Raw genomic sequence first — 20,006 nt, 5'->3', positions numbered from 1 at the left:
CACTATATTAGATCCATGATCAACACAAACATTATGAATTAATGACTAAAGCAATATCCTTTATTAAAAACTCTTTGTAGGTGGAGGATTTATGATAAATAATAAACTGTTTGTTTTCAGGTAATAATTGAATAATGTCCCTTATATAATATTATGTACTTTAAAAATACAAATTCAGTGATTGAATAATATTACAAATATAATATGTATGATATGCATTATTAATACGTCAATATTCATCTTTATGTTAATAAAATGTTGGGAATGTATGAAATCATTTTAAAAAAGCGAGTACTTTTCCAGAATGCAACTCAGCATAATATTATGTATAATCATTCATCATTGGATTTATCCCCAACAAGGACAGGCATGTTGACATTCGACGAAAATTGAATTACAATCTGCTAAACACTTTAATCATAGAGAAAGAAAAAAAATTATAAAAATGGAAGGGATTTATAATATCAAGAATATATTCTACATTCATACTTTGCTCTGATAAGTTTGATTATTGCGTCCACAAACAGCCTCAACATCAATGGTAGGACAGTTAGGGCATTTCTTTTCACAAGGGCAGACAGCGTGACATTTGATGCTCACCTATTTGATAAAAAATATTGTGTTATAAAATGCATATAAACACATATTATTATTTATTAGCAATAGTTATGATATTTTTGAAGGTCATTCATGTTATAAAAGGTCCTAACCATATGTACTAAAAGCTTTTTGCGTAATAAAAACAGCTTTGATTATTAGTACGTTAAGAACAGTAAATACTTTATTATATACTAAATAAAGTATGACTTATACAATGAGGACCCAATAATAAGAGGAACAACTAGCTGTCCAAATTGAGCTTTCTGAGATATCAACTTTTACTATGTCTCAAAATTATAATCTGGCATATTACTAAGGAAATAAATTTCAAGATCTTTTGGTTACCTTCGCACAATGAATTGCGTAGCATTCATTCAGGAATTGACGTCCCTCCTCACCACATACGGGTTCAGATGTGGAAACATCACAGCAACCTTCACAAACTGTACAGTCACTGGCTTTAGTGGATAGACCATCTATTTGAGAGAGCGCCAAAAAGAGTTTCACGATGAATAAAATGAAAGCAATCTTCTTCATCTTTGTTCAACAACTTCAATGTTATAGATCCCTGAGCGAACTGTTGACATTTCGAGAGCACAGCACATTTTATTTTTCTTAATTAATCTTTTTTTTTTTCATCCATTTCACAGATGTATAAATTGATTCAGCGAAGAGACAATATAAAACACTACACTACACGACAGCCTATAATAATTTATCTAAATAACTAAAATTCCCATTTTACTAGGACAAAATAGATCGAAGGTGCCTTGTATGTATATCTCCTTCAAGCGGATTATATTATCAATTTGAATGAATTGATATTTTTTTAATGATAAATCAGATCTTGATTGAAATTGTAAATAATAAATCAGGAGTCAAAACGATTCTTTAGCAATAATTTGGATTTTAATCTATTGAAGTAATTTGAGTACAAGTACATAATTGATATATTTTAACCAATAATTTTAATTTATCTCTTTCTTTCTTGAGCCCATTTATAGATGGGGGCCGATGTTTTAGAGCCGGTCACAACCATTTTCTGTGGCTTATCCTTCTTATTTTTCAAAAGCATTTTGGATCGCATTTTATCTTCAATAATTCCTAGCTGTCTCTCACGTTTAATTCGACTATCCAACTCCTTATATCTTTTTTCTTTGAGTAAGTCTGATGCTCGTGATGGAGTACTAATAATTACTGTGTCTAGTGTTGAGTTTGTAGGACGATTATGTGAACGATCTAGTAGGTCGGGATGTGTGTCAAGACGTTTAGCTACATCAAACCGTTTTTTTTCTCTTTCTTCATCTACAAAAAAAGTATGCATATTTTTGGAGACTCCAGAAGTGGATATGAGATGAAGAGACGACTTGAGCTTTTCAATTTTCTTGGACTCCACACTTCTTCGATGTATCACATACTTAATGTCCTGACTTTGCATGACTGCGATCTGTTCAGGAGTGAATTCCTCCTTCTCATTTTTTAGCCTTTCTTCGTGGACATCATCCACTAGTTCAGAGTTGATCATGTGATGATAGAACTCATCCGGATTCTTATCTAAAGCCTTTTGCCTTAATTTTTTTAAGATTACTTTTTTTTCATTGTAGTCTTTAGCCCGGATCTTATAGTCCTTTTTTTTCTCCAAGAGACCAAAATTTTTACGACTCTCGGGCTGATGCCGTTCCCTATGGGTTTTTTGAAGCTTGGAAGCCTTTTTAAGGGAGGACGACATGCTGAAAAAAATAAAGAAGAATGAAAGAAATAAAATCAAGTCCGGTTTAGAATATACTATATGTATGTATTGATCAGTTAATATACACAAATGTATACAATATATAACATAGGATAAATAGTACGGAGATCTACGGAAGTCAGTTCCGAGGTGGATGTTATCAGTATCACTGAGATAGGAGAGAAAGAATTTTAACTTGGATAAAAGAGAGTTAATGCGGAATGCTTCATACATTAATCACTATCTTCTGATTTATCCTTTTTACTCTTTTTATCCTTCTTTTTCTTCTTCTTCTTTTTGTCTCCATTTACTTCGTTTGAGGTATCCTCATCCTCCAGGGTCTCTTTCTTCACTTCGACCTCAGGATCTAACTCAGCCTTAATCTTTTTCTTTTTCTTCTTTTTCTCCTTCTTGGCTTCCGTCTCACTTTCCTCACTTGAGTCCTTGCGTTTTCGTTTTACTTCCGTAACTACAGGTTCTTTCTTAACAGTCACTGCTCCTTCAGCTGGCTTGATATTATAGTCCTCATAACTGGGTTTCCAATTGGCGGGAGTATTCTCATTTGGCTTACCATATTTGTCCAATTTTCCAGATTTGATCATTTCTTTCTTAAAAGAAGCCTTTGGACCTAATCCCCATTTTCTAGGATAGGTATCTCTCTCCATGATCACTCTCTTAATTTTAGCGACAACACCATGATCACAAGAGCAAATGTTAGATGTGGTCATGAGAGCAATGGCGAGACAAATTGCCTCACCTTTGGTTGTGCACACAACAATTTGTTCATTTAATTCAATGCCATCTTCGTAACGAAGAACACCAGGTAACATGATTTTTGCACCATAGCATACAGCATTTACGGAAGAGTCCTTCATTATAATGCGTTTGTGCCCTGTAAGAAGGGCTTCAAGAGGGCGAACTACTCTTCTCAAGTAGGCTTCGTCTTTATGGTGATCATATAACCATTGTGCGTCCAAAACATCATGCATTGTACTAAGTCCATCCATTTCACCCTGTATACCTGAGCGAACTCGTCTCAACTCCTGCATTTGACCTCCACACCCAAGTAAGAGCCCCATATGTACACAAATAGTACGGACATAGCTCCCTGCCTCACATGATACCCAAAATATACCCATGTTACGCTCGTCATCATGTTCAATGAGCTTGGACTCATAAACAGTTCTTACACGAAGCTGACGTTTGACTGCTGATATGAGAGGGGGTCTCTGGAAGAGGGCACCTTTAAGACGACTAAACTCCTGTTGAAGACGCTTCCTCTCTACGGACTCGTGAAGACGATAAATGCAGACATATTCTTTTCCAGCACACTGTTGAGATTTGACAAGACGCGTGGCTCGATCAATACACACAATTAGACATCCAGTAACTTTAGGATCAAGGGTTCCGGAGTGACCCGTCTTATCTACACGAAGTATGCGTTTGATCCAGGCTACAACTTCATGGGAGCTAGGATTCGCGGGTTTGTCCAGGTTAATATACCCAGATTTAACATATGTGGAGATATCTCTTTGGAGAGGAGAACTTCCATGAGGGAGTGGAGTGTAATGATTGGTACGAACGTTGAGACGATCAAAGTTTTTGAGTAATAGAGGCCATTCAGAAGTATCGAGTGCTTTTGCAGGCTTGTCAGATGGCTCAACACGGAATGATCCCTCAGCTTGGAGATCACCCACACTCTTGGCGGAACTCTTTCTTTTCTTTTTTTTCTCGGATAATTCGACTTCAGACATGTTGCACTACAGATGAAAAATAAAGATCCTTTGTCAAGTCAATGAAAGAAGACTCAACATGTGAGTGCATTCAAGGATGAGTGAGATACTTACGGATTTATCGAGTATTCGTTTATGTTAATGGTAATCAAAATATGAGCGCACGTTGTTTATCACGCGGCATGTGGATTTCATACAGTTTTTGTATATATTACAATACTATCAAAGTTAGAGATGTAGCAGTAAAACTCACACTCCCAAAAAGGTAGCTAATTCCTTGTTCGAACTCTTTAAAAAAATAATGAAAATAATAATGGGTCGTAGTTACACACCGACCGTATAGTTTTATTAATTACAGGGTGATTGAATGACTAAATCTGCCGTGCCGAAAAAATGAAAAATATCTTTTTTTTGTATATATAAAAAATTAACTTAATATGGAATGCAATGCTAAAATTGGTAAGGTGTATAATGTTAGAACTACGGAAAGGATTAACTTCCTCATAAACATAATTCTTGTTTTACACCATTATATACATATTAAAATTAAAGTTTAAGATTAAAATCAACTAATCATTATTCTTCTGATAATATGTTAAAACGATATTTTATATATGGCAAGGTTTTATAATGCAGTTCTATAAGTATTCGATAAGTTTATAAAGTATCATATGGTGCATATAATTATATAAGAAATATTATGAGCATAAATATATTATAAATCATAGAGATAAAATATAATATAGATGTTGACGCCGTTGAATTGTTGACCAAAACATTCGAACTGCAATAGTTAGGTATCTTTAAGCAAAATTATTACCATAATTATATCAATTTCGAGATGTCAAGAGCTTAATAAAGTATTTTTAAACAGATCATTTTATGAAGTATATTAATATTTATTCCAATTTTTAAATTTGAATATAATTTCATTTGTTCTTTCGAAATATTAATACTGGATCTGGGACATTATTTGGATTATAATTCAATGTATGAATAAATAATTATAAGATTCCTGAGCATGCTCCGAACTTTGGTCACTTGAGTCCCCTCGCTTTCAAGCTTTCCAAAACGTGATATAATATTATCCCTGCATAACATTTTGAAATATTAATTTATTGTTGTGAATATATATATGGTTTGACTCAGGAGATGAATCAAAGAGAGGATCATTAATATATTCAATTGAAATACCTACCTAATAATTTTTTCTTATTACTGATATTTTTACAACTCTTAACTCATACTATAAAATTGTAAGAGCTTATAGTGGGAAATACTATGTTTTCGATTGTTTTGGTCAACTAACTTTTTCTCTTGTGTGCTGTCGCAACGTCAAAGAAATTCCCTTGCTATTGCACAGTCTCACCATCAGACGTGACTATGTATTTTATCTTTATTTTATGAATGATGATTGATGATGTAATACAGCTTAGCAAAATTAAAAACGATAAAAAGTGTGAAATCATGACGTCATAGGGAGATGACGTGTAAGTTAGGCTATTCTTTTTATCTCTTTCTAGCAGCGAGGTAGATACAGAGAGAGAGAGAGAGAGCTCCGCCTTCACTAGTGCACTCCTTCTGTTTGGTAGTCTCCTCTCAGTAGTATTGCCATTGGTAGTGTGCGCGTGTACGTGAAATAAAAGAATACTGAAATCAAAATGATGACGATGAAATAAATAAAAAAAGGGATTCTTTAGCTCCTTCAAACACCCATCCAAAAGGGCCCTGTCACTTTTTCCCCTTGAGGTTCTTCTTGTGATTGCAGCATATTTCACTATCAAGGATGTCCAAAGTCAGTTTTAAAATCACACTAACCTCTGATCCCAAGTTACCATTCAAGGTGCTCTCCGTTCCCGAAGGAACTCCTTTCACTGCAGTCCTAAAGTTTGCTGCAGAAGAGTTCAAGGTTCCTCCTGCAACATCCGCCATCATTACGGATGATGGCATTGGCATCAATCCTCAACAAACTGCAGGAAATGTTTTCATGAAACATGGCTCAGAGCTAAGACTCATTCCTCGGGATCGTGTTGGAAATTATAATTTGCATTGAATGATGACTTGTTTGTCATCACATCCATGTCCGTCTCGTGCAAAAATAATTAAATAAAACCATCAATCAAGCTATTTAATGAAATCCCTCTTCATATGGAGAGTTTAAAAAAAATAATTACTTTGTTGGAATTTTTATGATTGAATAAAAGCGGTTCATTTCTTCGCTCCATGGTAGAGAAGACTCCATTTTGATGAGCTGTGGAACATTCAGATAATTATTTGTACATACATTCATAAAATATACATTTGTTGCACACATGAATATCCAGTTTGTCAGTTGTTAAATATATATCTTTTTTTTATCATATGTTAATATACAAAACACTATCGTTGTCTTCAAAAACAAATGTTTATCTTCAAAGTATTCATAAGTATTTTTTTCATTTTAATTCCAGATTGATTAGTGCTTTCAAAGGAAGGCAATAGAATGAGCAAACTAATGATAAAAGCCACTTTAGGCAATGATATTCGTCGCGTCTCTATTCACAACGAGGAACTAACCTATGATGAATTAATTCTCATGCTTCAGCGTGTATTCAGAGGGAAGTTGACCAATGATGATGAGATTTTACTCAAATATAAAGATGACGATGGAGATCTCATCACAATTTTTGATAGTGCAGATTTGGCTTTCGGTTTGGAGATATCTCCAGTTTTGAAGCTAACACTACTAGTCAATGGAGCCTCTGAAGAAAGCTCAAAGGCACTTGGGTTAACTGGAAATGTAGAGTCTGTGAAGAATGAACTTCGTCAAATTAGAGATCGTGTTAATAGATTGTTGGATTCTTTGGAGGATGATACTCAAGTTGTAGGAGCATCCAGAAAGAAAGAAAGAGAGGTTGAAAAAGAGGTATCTAGTCCTTCAACTGGAGATGAACAGAAGTTGTCCATGAATGGAGAAGAAAGTAAAGAGTTTGATCCTCTTCAAGGAAAGGCTTCACAGGAAGAATCACAACCCACACCTACTCCAACACAAGCCCCACCTGTTAATACTACTACTGTTCCTCAACCTGAGCAACATTCTCTAAATCCAGGGTTACAACAAAACCATCAACAACAGTTATATCAACAACAGCAGCAACAGCGTATACCAAAGCCACCACAATCCAACGTCCATCGTCCTTATCCACCCATGATGCCCGTCAACATGTACACTCTACAAAATAACACTCCTTCAACACCCACTCAACCTAATCCAGTAAATATCCCTTCGAGCTCAGCTCCAGCTCTTGCACCACTTCCACTAACCTCTACGCCGTATCCTGGAATGCTTCACCGAATGCAACCTGGCCCTGGACAAGTTACTGGATATAATCCCTATTATAAAGGGGTTTCTTCTTCTGCGTATAACATCCCTCAACAACCCGGATGTAATTAAATTAAAAGTGTGGATCTTAAGATTTATTTTAAATCCTTAAAATATTTGTTAACTGAAAAATAAAGAGCTTTGCATGATTTAAATCTAATTGTTAGGAATTTTCTACCAAGATGTTGAAAGGCTTTCTTTATAGATTTTTTTCATGTCACCCACTCACTAATTAGCTAATCATAATTCACTTTTATAAAATTTACTTTTGACACTCTTTATATGTTTATACAATTATTCAGTATATAGATATCTTATTATAAATTAATAAATTTTAAAATATGCGTATTCCGTGAAGTTTATCAATGGATATTTTGTTGTTTTTTAAATGGGTGTTCCAAGGCACAAAACATTATTGTTTTTAGGATGTAACACGAACATGGCCGCGTCACTATTGGAAAAGATATACCTATGGGCTGATTCAAGTCTCAAACTCGTGGTGGTAGGAACTAGGAGGCCACGACACATGATGTTTCGAGATCTCAAATATAAAAACACACCAAAAGTAATACCAATTGAATTTGACATATCTAATGAGGACTCTTATGGTTCCTTCATAGCAAGAGTTTTTGATATTCTTAAAAGAAATGGAATTCCTCAATTGTCTGCCATCGTTCTTTGCTGTAACCGTCTATTTCCCCGGCGAAGTGATCCAAACGGAATTGTTACTACACACATGATGCAACAATTTATGGCTGAGACTGTTAGACCTGTCCTACTCATTCAGACTTTTTTACCATATATGCTGAGGAGTGAATTAAGCTCTATACTAAATGTGAGTAACTTAAACAATGAAAACAGAGATTTGACTGGTCATACTTCTATTGGAGGATACACATTCGATGGAGCTCTAAACGAAGCATTTGAAGGTCAACAGGCTAACACAATCATAATTAATTTAACCACAATGGCATCATCCATATCTGAGACTGAGACTTTAAATTACTTATCCTATCAATGTGCAAAATGTTCTCAAAATATGGCAATCAAGGCTCTAGCAAAAGGGCTTAAAGATACGGGAATTCTACTCTATTCCATGGCTATAGACAATGGTGCTCTTTATAAAAAAAATAAAAAAGTTGGCTTTTCATCCTTGGTAGATGTATACGAAGTTACAGACTCGGGTGAGGTTGAAGTAACTCAGTATGATATAAGCGAAGATGAAACCTCATCTAGAAGTGAAGGAGATAGTAGGGAGCATAAGGAAGGAATTAGTTTGAAAAGTACAGTAACAGGAATCTTAACTCTGCTGGACAATGCTAACCCTTTTTTATCTGGCCAGTTAATAAATGGCCAAGGTATACCAATGAAATTTTAATTATAATAATGCTCATTAACTAATGTCTGTTAAATATGTTTTTTAATAAAGAATATCCCCCACTTCTATTGCTTCTTAACATACCGAAGCAAATTAATTACTGCATTTGGAGTAATTCCAGGGATTTGTGATGCATTTGCCAATGTGGTTGGAAGCATCATAGCTAACTTTTCTCTTTCTTCCAAGGATAATCCCAACTTATTATCGTCTAAATTTAGACTAGAGGATAAAATTAAATTACTCTCACGTTTCACTTGATCCATTTGATATTGAATATCCTTTAAGGATTCACTATATATAGATTCGATTTTTAACTTTTTACCAATTCCATAGATACTTTTGTCTTTGTATATGAAAGGGCTAATATTGGCTAGATCTTCAAATTCTACTCCATAGTTACTCACACCTAAAATTTCATAAGCGCTAACTTGGATATTTTTTGGGGTAGAAATTGGAATGTTCAAAAGTGAAGCCCATTCCTTCTTAGAGTAAGTAACAGTAGTCAACTTTTCTTTTAAGGAATTGTATTTTTTCTTCATTGAATAAAATCGACATGCACGATCTTTTCCGATAATTCCACAATCCATACCCTTTTGAGTCAATCGGATATCTGCATTGTCAGGACGTAAATGTAGACGAAATTCAGCTCTGGTTGTAAACATTCTGTACGGTTCTGATGTTCCTTTCGTTGTTAAGTCATCAATTAAAACACCTATATATCCTTCCGTTCTGTTGATTATCAGGGGCGGCTTTTTGAGTATTTTATTAGCGGCATTAGCCCCAGCAACCAACCCTTGTGCAGCTGCCTCTTCATATCCGGTAGTTCCATTTATTTGACCAGCAAGATAGAGTCCAGGTATTTTCTTTGTCTCAAGAGTATTCAAAATCTCTCTAGGATCCACATAATCATACTCAACTCCATATCCTGGGTTGGCAATTTTTGCATTCTCAAGTCCAACAATCTTATTTATGAAGGATTGCTGCAGTTCTTCAGGTAATGTACAAGACAAGCCTTGAGGATAAATTAGGTCAGACTTGATTCCTTCGGGTTCTAGCCAGATGTGATGAGCATTTTTAGGAAATTTAATAACTTTGGATTCAATTGAAGGGCAATAGCGAGGACCGTTAACCTCCTCTAAAACATGTCTATTTAAATGAAGGTTATCGATAATTATTTTATGAGCTTTGGAAGAGGTTGATGTTATATGACAAGGAACTTGGTCTTTAGACTCAATTTTGACTCTTTCATTCAGGAAAGAAAAGGGTTCAGGACAATCGTCTGGATGCATTAAATCAAGGCTCTCAAAATTAATTGATTTCTTAAAAAGTCGAGGCGGTGTCCCTGTTTTTAGCCTTCCAAGTCGAAAAGCAAATTTTTGGAGCGTTTGAGCAAGACCTATAGAAGAAGAATCTCCCATTCGTCCAGCGGGATAAGTAGTTGTTCCAATATTAATACAACCTCTAAGAAATGTGCCCACTGTTAGAATAGCAGCCTTAGTCATAACTTTGGATCCATCAGATAGAATTACTCCGACAAGTTTTCCATTTTCAACTACTAAGTCCTCCACAGTATTTTCATAAAGGGTAAATCTTTCAGGGTACACTTTTTTTTCAAAGTTATGGATTTCCCTACAAATAATGTATAATTAATTAATAATTGCCAGCTGTAAATATTGGTTTAAAATATAAATTGAAATACTCACTCCTGAACTCTAGCTTTAAAGAGATCTCTATCAATTTGAGCCCTTGGACCACGAACCGCAAAGCCCCTCCTAGTATTCAATACTCTAAAGTGAATACCTGTTTCGTCACAAATCCTCGGAGAAATTCCATCTAATGCATCAATTTCTTTAAGAAGATGTCCTTTGCCGATGCCCCCAAAGCTGGGGTTACAAGACATAGCACCTAGAGTGGAGCGTTTTTGTGTGACAAGAAGAGTGCGACAGCCAGAGCGCAAAGAAGCACCTAGAGCCTCTAAACCAGCATGTCCTCCGCCAACAACAACTACATCGAATATTCTATGCATTTTGATTTACTCGATAATTATCAAATTCCAAGGGGCTACCAAGTGCGGAACTCAATTAAAGTCTTTAATATTATATAAATAATGTTTTTAATTAATTTAGTGTGACTCAAATGGATTATTTTTTAAGTCTCTCTATGAATTGATCAAAAGACTCTCCAGAGTTTTGATTTGCAAATTTTTTTTTGAGCCTAGCTGTACGCTCTCTAGCAATTTTACCGTTGAGCTCCGTTCTTTCAATGCGTTCCTTTCGTAAACAGTTTCTCACTTTTTGGTATATTTCGTTACAGCCTCCTGTCCACTTTGTGTAGCGATTGCGGCAATCTGTTAATTCACGAATCAGTTGCACACACTCAGGGGTGTGGAGATGCTCATCCAGGTGCGTATGCATACTTTACGCAGAACTCACTTCTCACAGAATAAATACCGATGGTATTTAAACTATAAAATAATGAAGTTCAATGCTGATTTTGCTTATATAACGTTCATAGTTACAAATTACAAATATCGTACGGACATTTTTTACTTTTTCTGAAGTAAACATGAATTAAGTAGCAATGACGTCAATGGAGTGGTCCCAGATCTACTGCGCAACCTCATCCGTTTACAAGTCACGTGGCATATATGTATCTCTACCAAATCATCAAAATTTTAATATTAATATAAAAACATTTTTCAATTAAAATAGATACTAAGACTAATTGTTTCGACCTATGTCTTACATATAACCTTTAAGAAATATTTCTACATAATCCAAAGACGAAAAAGTGGCTAAAAAAATGAATTTTAGTAGATTATTTTATATGATGAATTTGGGGATCAATTTTTGAAGGTGTTGAATAATTTGATATATGAGACGGGATTTTTGGATAACTCCTTAGATCAAGGTGACTTTGCCTCAGATATAGTAAAATAGAGTTATAAATATCAAAATGAGTAGCTTAAATAAGATAATGATGTCTAATTTTTAATTTATGTACTATTTCAACATTGAAAATGAAAAAGATTAATAAAATATCATGTGATGTTGAACTAAAATTACAACTACGACAAATATAGTTGGACAAAGTTTAAATGAGTTACCAATAGGAATTTTTAGTCAAAAATGTCATTTTCACCACAACAGGTTGCCTGGTAGGAGTTTGTACTCCTCCAGATAGTATTAGCCTAATTGTGTCTTTTTTTAGAATTTCATACTATAATTTGACAATGATAAGTCTGGGAGGTCATGAGATATAAATAACAGTGGGGATGATTGACTTATTTGGCTAACTAACAGTTGATTTCGAGACTTTTTCTGTTTCTTTTTGTAGGAAAGATTACTTAAAGTTGAAAAATGAAGTTAGGATTATGAAATTTCTCAGACATAATTAATATGATGTAATAAACTAACAGTAAGAATTTACAATTTGCATTGATAACAACTGAGATATTGGTGCGTCGACAAATCTACCCTCCCGCACCTTAATCCAAATATAAACCTAAATAAGTTAAATATTCAAAAAGCCTTCCTTTTTGAATTTGTTAATATTTTTCAATATGTTTTTATTTAAATATAATAAAAAGCTACATTTTTTTAGTTCAGACTAGTGCTGACATGATCCTAATATTTATAAATCGATTTAGGTACATAAATTTGTATCGGTATTTCGAGACTTTTTGGCTAAAAATATATTAAAAAAATTTCGTCGAGTGTAGTTCATATGCACTTTCAGGGTCTTCCTAGGGGTGTCCGCAGGATTCTATTTTGAGGGAGGGGGGTTAGTTTTTGGATTTAAAAAAGAAAAAATACAAAAATTTTAATTTTTGGAAACAAATCTCAAAAAACTATGGCTATTCACAAAATATTAAATATTTAGGGGAAAAAATTTCAAAATTGAATTTCAAATATTAATTCAAAAATCCATAGAAAATTATTTTAATTGTAAAAACAATTTCCGCCATTAAATTCTTTAGATAAAAATTCAAAAACTATAGTAACTCACATAAAATTAAATTTCTTGAAAAAAAAATTGAAATATTAAATTTTTTGTTAACAAATTTCAAAAATGAAATTGCCAATATTAATTTTATTGAAAAAAAAAAAAATCCGAAAATCCACAACCTTTTACACAAATTAAAATTTTTCGAATTTTTTTTCAATAATTACATTTCACATATGAAATTTTTTGAAAAAAAGTTTCAAAAATTCATAGCTATTCACAAAAAATTTAATTTTTTGCTTTGCTGCATAATTTGCCAGAATGACGAATAAAATTTCTAGTAAAGAGCAAACATTCCTTAATTTGGGGAGGGCAACAGCTCTTCCAGCCCATATCTTGGGCACGCTCCTACTTCTGCAGGTTTTTTGTTTGGAATTGAGGTTGGGTTCATAAAATTTATGACATTATGTCTAATAGATAATTGTGTTTGGTGCGGAGAGCTCATAAATTACGTCATAAGGCGGCTCATTTTTACTTATTTTATATTTATGACATAGTTGCACTCTATTCACAAGTTTAATACCGATTTTGTATTGTGCCATCTTAAATATATTAGACTCCAGAACCACTATATTCCCGGTATACTAAACAAGGCTTGTTTAAATTAATCGTACTAATAATATTAATTATAATCGGAGTTGATCTAATAAGTAATTACCATGTATACAGTGATGAATTGCTGGTACATTTTGAACATTTAGGTTGAAGGCCCACACTTGAACTTTGTACAAATAAATAGAGCATTTTCACTGACGTTATATATGACATCATAATTGATGGAGACACCATCTGGGGGTTCAAAGTGTATATTCTTACTACGTTAAGTTAAACAAATTTCCAATAAACTTTGATAAAAACTCAATCAAATGGCTTTATTAATAAAAAAGACTTATACTTGCATTAAATGCTACTTGATGTCAATGATAAACATTGATTTTTGAATTTTTGTGAATGGCTATAGATTTTTTGAATTTTTAGAAAAAAAAAAAATTCTAATTGATATTTAATTATTAAAAAAAAAACAAATATTATTGTATATTATTATTATATTATTGTAAATTTTTGTTTTAAAAAAGATTAATTTTCGACAACCTTCGTACATCTAGTGTCAACTAAGGACAGGATTTGGTAAACCTTAGACTTTTATTTATCAAGTACCATAATTTCATAAAGATATATCCGATCTGTAAAATAGTTCATTATTAATGTTATAATAATTCATCAACCTCAATTTTCACTCTTAAGAAAGAAGTATCACAATTCATCTCTAAAAGGAATATTTACGATTGGTGTTTAAATTCGCTTGAATCGCATGCAGCCTATAACAACACAATGAAGAACATTTTCATATTTGATTTTTTCTTATAAATTCCTAATATTCTCGTTTGTTCTAGTAGATACTAATTTTAATAAAAATTTTTTTTAGAATATTTTAAATAAATAAACATCTAATCAGTGAAGTATAATTTATTCTAAAAAATATTATATACTAATAAATAAAATTAAGTATTTCAAGATATTTTTGATATTTTTCAAATTATTGATTCTTAAACTGTATCAGATTCGTGAGAACACTCCGAATCTTGGCTCCTTCAACAGTCTCAGTTTTATACTTGCATAACATCGAGAAATTGCTTTTATAAGGGAAAATACATGATTATATTCTGGAGATGAATCAAATATTTGATCACTAAAGCATTGAAAGACCTAATTTTTACGAAAGCTAATATTTTTCAAAACTGCAATGCTAATTTTAAGAGTCAGGCTGGAATCTCTCCGCAAGGCCTGTTTTGTAGAATTTAAAAGTCTTTCAAACATCTTTTCAGTTTCTAGACAAACTTCAATTACATCCTTAGAAGGATAGGTTAGTATTGTTTGATGCAATTCTCCCCAATCTTTTTGTTTTATCAAGGCATAATCGACCCAGAATTTGTTGTTAAGACACCACAAAGATTCAATACATTTTTCACAAATGATTGTTTTTTCCAATTTTTTCACTACAAATCCGGCAATGTAAGTGATGACCCCTCTTTTATAGTCCGAAATTGCTATGCAAGAGTTAGGATTAGGCACTTTGCTGTAGTCATGTCCGATCTGCAAGGGACCTTTATCAATTAAGCCATGTTTACGAGTAAATTCCATATGATTGCTATTCATATTTATCTGGCATCTTCCTTTGTTTCCGTGGAAGATAGAAAGGTGGTGGTATATTGACTTAAGCAATTTCCTCTCGTGCCTGCTTTAATCTCATGTTAAATAATCAATCTTTTATAAGCGGAGGAAAACTGACTGACCGAAGGATTATTATTATACCCGTTGGCAGAGCAAATTGCAGAGAAGAAAAGTTCCATGTGATCTTGACTGAATTTGTAAGTCAGAATATATTTTAGATAATTTTTGTCTATAAGAGAATGATGTAAGTGTATAAAACTTTTAATTGCAATCAAAAATCCAACATATCCTGTTTTTTGGTTTGTATTAACAACTTTTTGACCTCTGCAAGTTTTGAATTATTTGATATAATCTCTTGATTCCAAGAAAGGGCGCCAATAATCATAGTTGGATCTTCTTAATGGGGCTTTAGTTGAGCTTCCTAATATATTCAGAGAGTTAAAAATGTCAAATAAGGCGTCAAATATTCTAATGAACTCCACTGTAGCCGTACAGTTCAAAAATATTTTGTGTTGAAGACCAATTGTGAGCATGTGCAAAGCATGTGCTATACTTCTCGAAAGTGTTTGGCATGCCAAATTTACTTTCATTTTCATTATTCTACATTCAATGTGAGCTTTTCGGAACTTTATTCCAGCTCTCAGACCTTCATGTTTCTGTAATAAGTACAGTTCATTGATAAAGCTCCAACGAATCTCCTCTTCTCTTTGATTTTTCATGACACCAAAGGATGTAAATGTATTCCTCTCGAGCTTCATCATATGGCAAATATCAAATATAACTGCTATCTTGATTTCAGGATTAGAAGGATGAGGAAACGTAGTTTCCATATTATTTGGATGGAGACCAGCTCTGAGGGGGTTAAACATAGGGAAGTTGCAAGAGGGTCCATTACATGTAATACTAGGAATGATTATACCCGTATCATACACTCTACTCAAAGCCGTACGAACAAAATTTGCCTTTTCTCTCCCAGATAATCCATGGATGATCATAAAGTTTCCAATAGATATTTTCCAGCTCCCATTGACGGCAACCACCATCAGTACAAGAGCCTCTGTGGCAGGAGGCATTGAATCGTCGGACACTCCTGTGTCAATATCCACGTACCCATGGTACTTACTGCCATCAAACTCAATCATTTTCTTTATACTCATTTCATCTAGAGTGAGGTTGCAATAGATTTTTTCGCCATTGAGCTCGTATTTTTAATGCTTCAAATGATTCTAGAGTAAAGCCAGGAGAACCATCAATCGATCCATACTAGGTTCTAATGACACAAAAATGTGGCAATGCCATGTTGGGACATAATCAAAACCTTCTGAGAGAAAAACTGTAAAGTCAATACAAATTGCTTTAATTCCTCTGAGTATCTTTTCCTTGCTGTAATTTGAAGTGCTTAGAATAAATTCTTGACCATTTGGTTGGTTTCGAATCTTGGCGATGACAATGTAATGCAATGCAAGCAGGCATTGAACTCAACGAATAAAACAATAAGAATGTATCAAGTTCCAATTATATCCACTATGACAAACTTACCTAATACCAAACTCCTTTAGTAGAAATTAGAAGGTTATTTTATTACTAATTATTCATTTATTAAGATTTTAAGAGTATTATTCGTAACAGAAAGGCTTATGTGGACATAATAACTGAATTTTTCGATCCTTAAGTTTCTTTTATTCAATTTTCGGCTTTAAAAAAGTCCAATAACTCTGTGCTTATCTAACAAATAAAAGTCATTTTAGTGTTCACAAAGTTCTGCACTTAAAATATATCGTAGGAACCTGTTTAAAGTATTTGAGTAAATTATTATTGATTCTTTGTAACATACCTGTAGGTATATATATAGTAAGTATGTTAAAAAAATCATATTCTATTTTTTTCCCCTTTTAAACCTGTTTTATCTAATAGATAATACTAAAAAAGATCATGTCTTTAGCTCCAATATTAAGGAAATTATGAGCAAATTATCCTCGAAATTGCACGTCTTTTTTTCACACTGTTATAACCTACACCAAAATATGTGATCTAATAAAATATGATATTTCAATAAAACAACACAACTTTCTTAAAGATTGAAAGAATTGCATGGAATTTTCAGGAAAGCCAGAATACAGTATTGTGTAAAAGATGATACTTTTAAATACCTGCAATTGAATTGCATAATTAGTCAATTAGCTACAGCTAATAAATATTCATGGCGGACATAACAATCAATATTATTGTTATAAGCATTACACAAATATAGTACATGCAAAAAGCACAGACTCAAAAGAAATTAAAGTTTTGTAATTTATTTAATAATTAGCATGTATAATACGTGTCCATTTTTCGAGTCCTTCCAAAGACTCAGGGATCACAGTAAAGTTTTCTTCTAGGTAAGTTCGTGTTACTCCAGGCTGAGTCTTTGTGATTACTACTTTTTGATTTTTTTTTCTCGACAGCATTCCACTCCCTCGTAATGGAGCCCTTCAGTGCCGCGATGCTCTTGTGGCTGACCTTGCACACCTCCCTCTCCAACTTCCCCTACCAGTAGTAATCACACGGATTGAGGTCGGGTGAGTTGGAGGGCCAGGTGTTGCGATCCCAGAAAGTGATTTCGTGGGAGTTGAAGATGTTAGTGGTCCTCATGGCGATGTGTGCGGGCGCGGAGTCTTGTTGGAATATGAACTCCCTCCCAGCGGCCGTATCCTTCATCCAGGGGATGACAAACTCCTCCATGACTTCGCAGTACCTTATCGCGTTAACCCTTTCCTTGGGATTGAAGAAGAAAGGAGGTGTCACCTCACCGGTGCTGCAGATGACACCCAGGGGCATCACGGAGGCCGGGAACTTTGGGGTGAAGACCGCAGGGACCTCTTCTCTCTCCTTGGGAAGCCACCTGTCATTCTGGACGTTGTAGCTTTTGTTGACAGTCTAGTTCTTCTCGTCGGAGAAAAAGATGATTCTTCCTCCATGGCTCTTCAGGTCATTGAGGAGACGCTTACCGTTGGTGAGCCTGGTGGCCTTCACGGATGCCATGAGGATGTATTGTTTGGCCATTCGGTATGAACTGTATCCGAGGTCCTCATTCACAGCCTTGGAGACCAGCTGCTTGCTCACTCCACGGTTCTTGGGCAACCTGGACAAGGAAGTCCCCGGGGAAGCCTTGATGGACTTCTGGAGGCCTTCAAGGAAGCGGGGAGTGCGGATTCGGTCACTTCTCATGTTGTGGGCCTTTCAGCAGACCTTCCCCTCAACCTCCCAGGCATTGAAGACCCGGTACAGCGTGGTCGTGGGGTAGTTAAGAAGCTTGTAGATAGCAGAGGGCTTGTGTCCCGCGCAAGCCCATTCGAGGATGGCGTCTCTCCTTGCTTGTTCCATGATGACTATTGTTTGTTGTCAAAACAATTGTGGTGAAAGTTATAGTGTATTGTTCACGCAAGTTTTTATATTAGTATGATTTAACCCCAAGTATCCACATTATGGATCTGGATGAAGTTTAAAGTAGTTCCAATTTATCGTGGATACCCTGTATAAAAACTTAACCGATTTATACTTTTTTTTTTAAATTTTAATATTAAATCCGAGTATATGAATATCTTCCACCACTCTCCATACAATAAATGATATTTATTGAAGAAGAAAAAAAAGAGGTTAAAAATCAAGACAAAGTAATTTTATATTGCGCAGTACTAAAGATTGAAGTGCTATTGTCTGTTTGAAATTTGAAAGGACATCAAAATTGATTTCCCACATTTAAGTAATGGAAATCTAGCATTTTTATAGGGGTTCCCAAAACATTTGTATACTTTTGCGCATGCCTCCTGCAAGTTTTTCTCTCCCCGTATATCGGAATTTTGTAAAACTCCTATATATATAGCTGGGTCGTACTTTTCATTTTTTTTAAAATCAAAACTGGTAGTGTTTACATACTGTGTTTGTTCACGTAGATTTCAAAATATAATTTTCAAAAAGATTAAATAAACCTAAGCTACATCAATTTCACTTTGAAAATTAGAGAAAATGCGGATTTTCTATATTTTCCAGTACTGTCTATCTTTACGTAATTCATAAATATTCATATTAAGGGAATGTATATTTATTATCCTAGATGTGAAGGGCTCAAATATGAAGAAATTTTAATCATAACTTAACATTAAGTTAAATAAGTTTACGTTTTGATGATATTTAGTGTTGTTATAAAATTCAGAATTGAGCCCAATTGGTAGTTTATGTTTACTTTTAAATATTATATTTTATAAATCCATTGGCAAAACATGTTTCAACATAATTTACATAGACTTTATATTAGTTAATAGAACTAATATTAGAGTCATGAATTAGTTTAATAAACCATTAACGTAAAACATTGAAAAAAATAAGATTAGAAGAGGGCAGGAAAAGTTGATGAAAGAGATAAGAGACAAGTTTGAAAAGAGGTGTAGAGAAGAGGAGCCAATCTCCTGTATCCTCTTTGATGAATGAATCGACTTGACTATCCATTTATTGGGAGGATCAAGGAAGAGTACTATACCTAGTTATGTTAGTGAGCCTGTGAGCCATTACTTGTTCCACTTTATACCATCGAAAGCAAACAAGATAGAATCAAAACCTGCACAAATTGCATAGTTTATATTTAGATGGTTAAAAGAGAGGGCGTTTGATAAAAAAATCCTGGTCTTTGGAGGAACTCAACAAATTTAAACACTGGTGTAAATATTGGAGTTATCCAAAAACTTGTAATGCAGTTTGGGAGAAAACTGGTCTGCTAAGTGTGGAGTCTGCATGCTAATGAACTTGCCTTATGCTGTCTAATTCTTGAGCTTGATAGCCCAAATCTCTCTGATAATAGATTATCTGGACCAATAGGAAAGCCAATAGACTCGATTAATCCAAACTTTCCCTGAATCTCTATTGACTCACCATTACTCAAACTGTGTGATAAGGTTATTCAAGATTTGTCTACAGATCAAAACTACAGTTTGTACGTGTGCTATCAGAGAAGGAGTGTTTCATGAAAGAATGGATATCTTGGAGACCAGA

At 34.0% G+C, this 20,006-nt stretch overlaps 5 protein-coding genes and 1 long non-coding RNA gene across 6 annotated transcripts; 2 read left to right on the top strand and 4 right to left on the bottom strand.

Annotated features, from left to right (window-relative positions):
- Positions 1-109: 109 nt before the first annotated feature.
- On the bottom strand, positions 110-1,435 carry LOC121123422 (thrombin inhibitor rhodniin). The gene is made up of 3 exons (XM_040718543.2): positions 946-1,435; positions 490-600; positions 110-411 (listed from the first exon to the last, which is right to left on the bottom strand). The coding sequence occupies exons 1-3, from the start codon at positions 1,135-1,137 to the stop codon at positions 349-351; spliced, it is 366 nt and encodes a 121-aa protein (XP_040574477.1). The 5' UTR covers positions 1,138-1,435; the 3' UTR covers positions 110-348.
- A 52-nt stretch (positions 1,436-1,487) lies between these two features.
- On the bottom strand, positions 1,488-2,563 carry LOC121123420 (probable U3 small nucleolar RNA-associated protein 11). The gene has a single exon (XM_040718542.2). The coding sequence runs from the start codon at positions 2,561-2,563 to the stop codon at positions 1,574-1,576; it is 990 nt and encodes a 329-aa protein (XP_040574476.1). The 3' UTR covers positions 1,488-1,573.
- On the bottom strand, positions 2,375-4,663 carry Nop60B (dyskerin pseudouridine synthase 1 Nop60B). The gene is made up of 2 exons (XM_040718541.2): positions 4,177-4,663; positions 2,375-4,089 (listed from the first exon to the last, which is right to left on the bottom strand). The coding sequence occupies exon 2, from the start codon at positions 4,081-4,083 to the stop codon at positions 2,563-2,565; it is 1,521 nt and encodes a 506-aa protein (XP_040574475.1). The 5' UTR covers positions 4,084-4,089; positions 4,177-4,663; the 3' UTR covers positions 2,375-2,562.
- A 1,881-nt stretch (positions 4,664-6,544) lies between these two features.
- LOC121123415 (uncharacterized) lies at positions 6,545-7,771 on the top strand. Its single transcript, XM_040718537.2, has one exon. It carries the CDS (start codon positions 6,545-6,547, stop codon positions 7,493-7,495), a length of 951 nt encoding a protein of 316 aa, XP_040574471.1. The 3' UTR covers positions 7,496-7,771.
- Positions 7,772-8,824: 1,053 nt separating this feature from the next.
- LOC121123414 (protein MTO1 homolog, mitochondrial) lies at positions 8,825-11,420 on the bottom strand. Its single transcript, XM_040718536.2, has 2 exons — positions 10,505-11,420; positions 8,825-10,430 (listed from the first exon to the last, which is right to left on the bottom strand). Exons 1-2 carry the CDS (start codon positions 10,825-10,827, stop codon positions 8,867-8,869), a joined length of 1,887 nt encoding a protein of 628 aa, XP_040574470.1. The 5' UTR covers positions 10,828-11,420; the 3' UTR covers positions 8,825-8,866.
- Positions 11,421-17,217: 5,797 nt separating this feature from the next.
- LOC139906177 (uncharacterized) lies at positions 17,218-19,342 on the top strand. Its single transcript, XR_011781514.1, has 2 exons — positions 17,218-17,359; positions 17,426-19,342. It is a non-coding gene; the product is annotated as an uncharacterized lncRNA (long non-coding RNA).
- The last annotated feature ends 664 nt before the right edge of the window (positions 19,343-20,006 follow it).

Source organism: Lepeophtheirus salmonis, chromosome 8, assembly GCF_016086655.4.
Source record: "Lepeophtheirus salmonis chromosome 8, UVic_Lsal_1.4, whole genome shotgun sequence".
Classification (NCBI taxonomy): domain Eukaryota; kingdom Metazoa; phylum Arthropoda; class Copepoda; order Siphonostomatoida; family Caligidae; genus Lepeophtheirus; species Lepeophtheirus salmonis.
The sequence above is the reverse complement of the archived record's forward strand: the minus strand, read 5'-3'. Positions and strand labels throughout refer to the sequence as shown.

What these genes read in the sequence shown, in the direction of transcription:
- LOC121123422 (XM_040718543.2), bottom strand. Translation starts at nt 1,137, where the DNA reads ATGAAGAAGATTGCTTTCATTTTATTCATCGTGAAACTCTTTTTGGCG. An exon ending in ACGCAATTCATTGTGCGAAG is followed by an intron (nt 601 to 945) that starts GTAACCAAAAGA and finishes TTTATCAAATAG; the next exon opens with GTGAGCATCAAATGTCACGC. An exon ending in ATCAAACTTATCAGAGCAAA is followed by an intron (nt 412 to 489) that starts GTATGAATGTAG and finishes CTATGATTAAAG; the next exon opens with TGTTTAGCAGATTGTAATTC.
- LOC121123415 (XM_040718537.2), top strand. Translation starts at nt 6,545, where the DNA reads ATGAGCAAACTAATGATAAAAGCCACTTTAGGCAATGATATTCGTCGC.
- LOC121123414 (XM_040718536.2), bottom strand. Translation starts at nt 10,827, where the DNA reads ATGCATAGAATATTCGATGTAGTTGTTGTTGGCGGAGGACATGCTGGT. An exon ending in TTTAAAGCTAGAGTTCAGGA is followed by an intron (nt 10,431 to 10,504) that starts GTGAGTATTTCA and finishes CATTATTTGTAG; the next exon opens with GGAAATCCATAACTTTGAAA.
- LOC121123420 (XM_040718542.2), bottom strand. Translation starts at nt 2,563, where the DNA reads ATGTATGAAGCATTCCGCATTAACTCTCTTTTATCCAAGTTAAAATTC.
- Nop60B (XM_040718541.2), bottom strand. Translation starts at nt 4,083, where the DNA reads ATGTCTGAAGTCGAATTATCCGAGAAAAAAAAGAAAAGAAAGAGTTCC.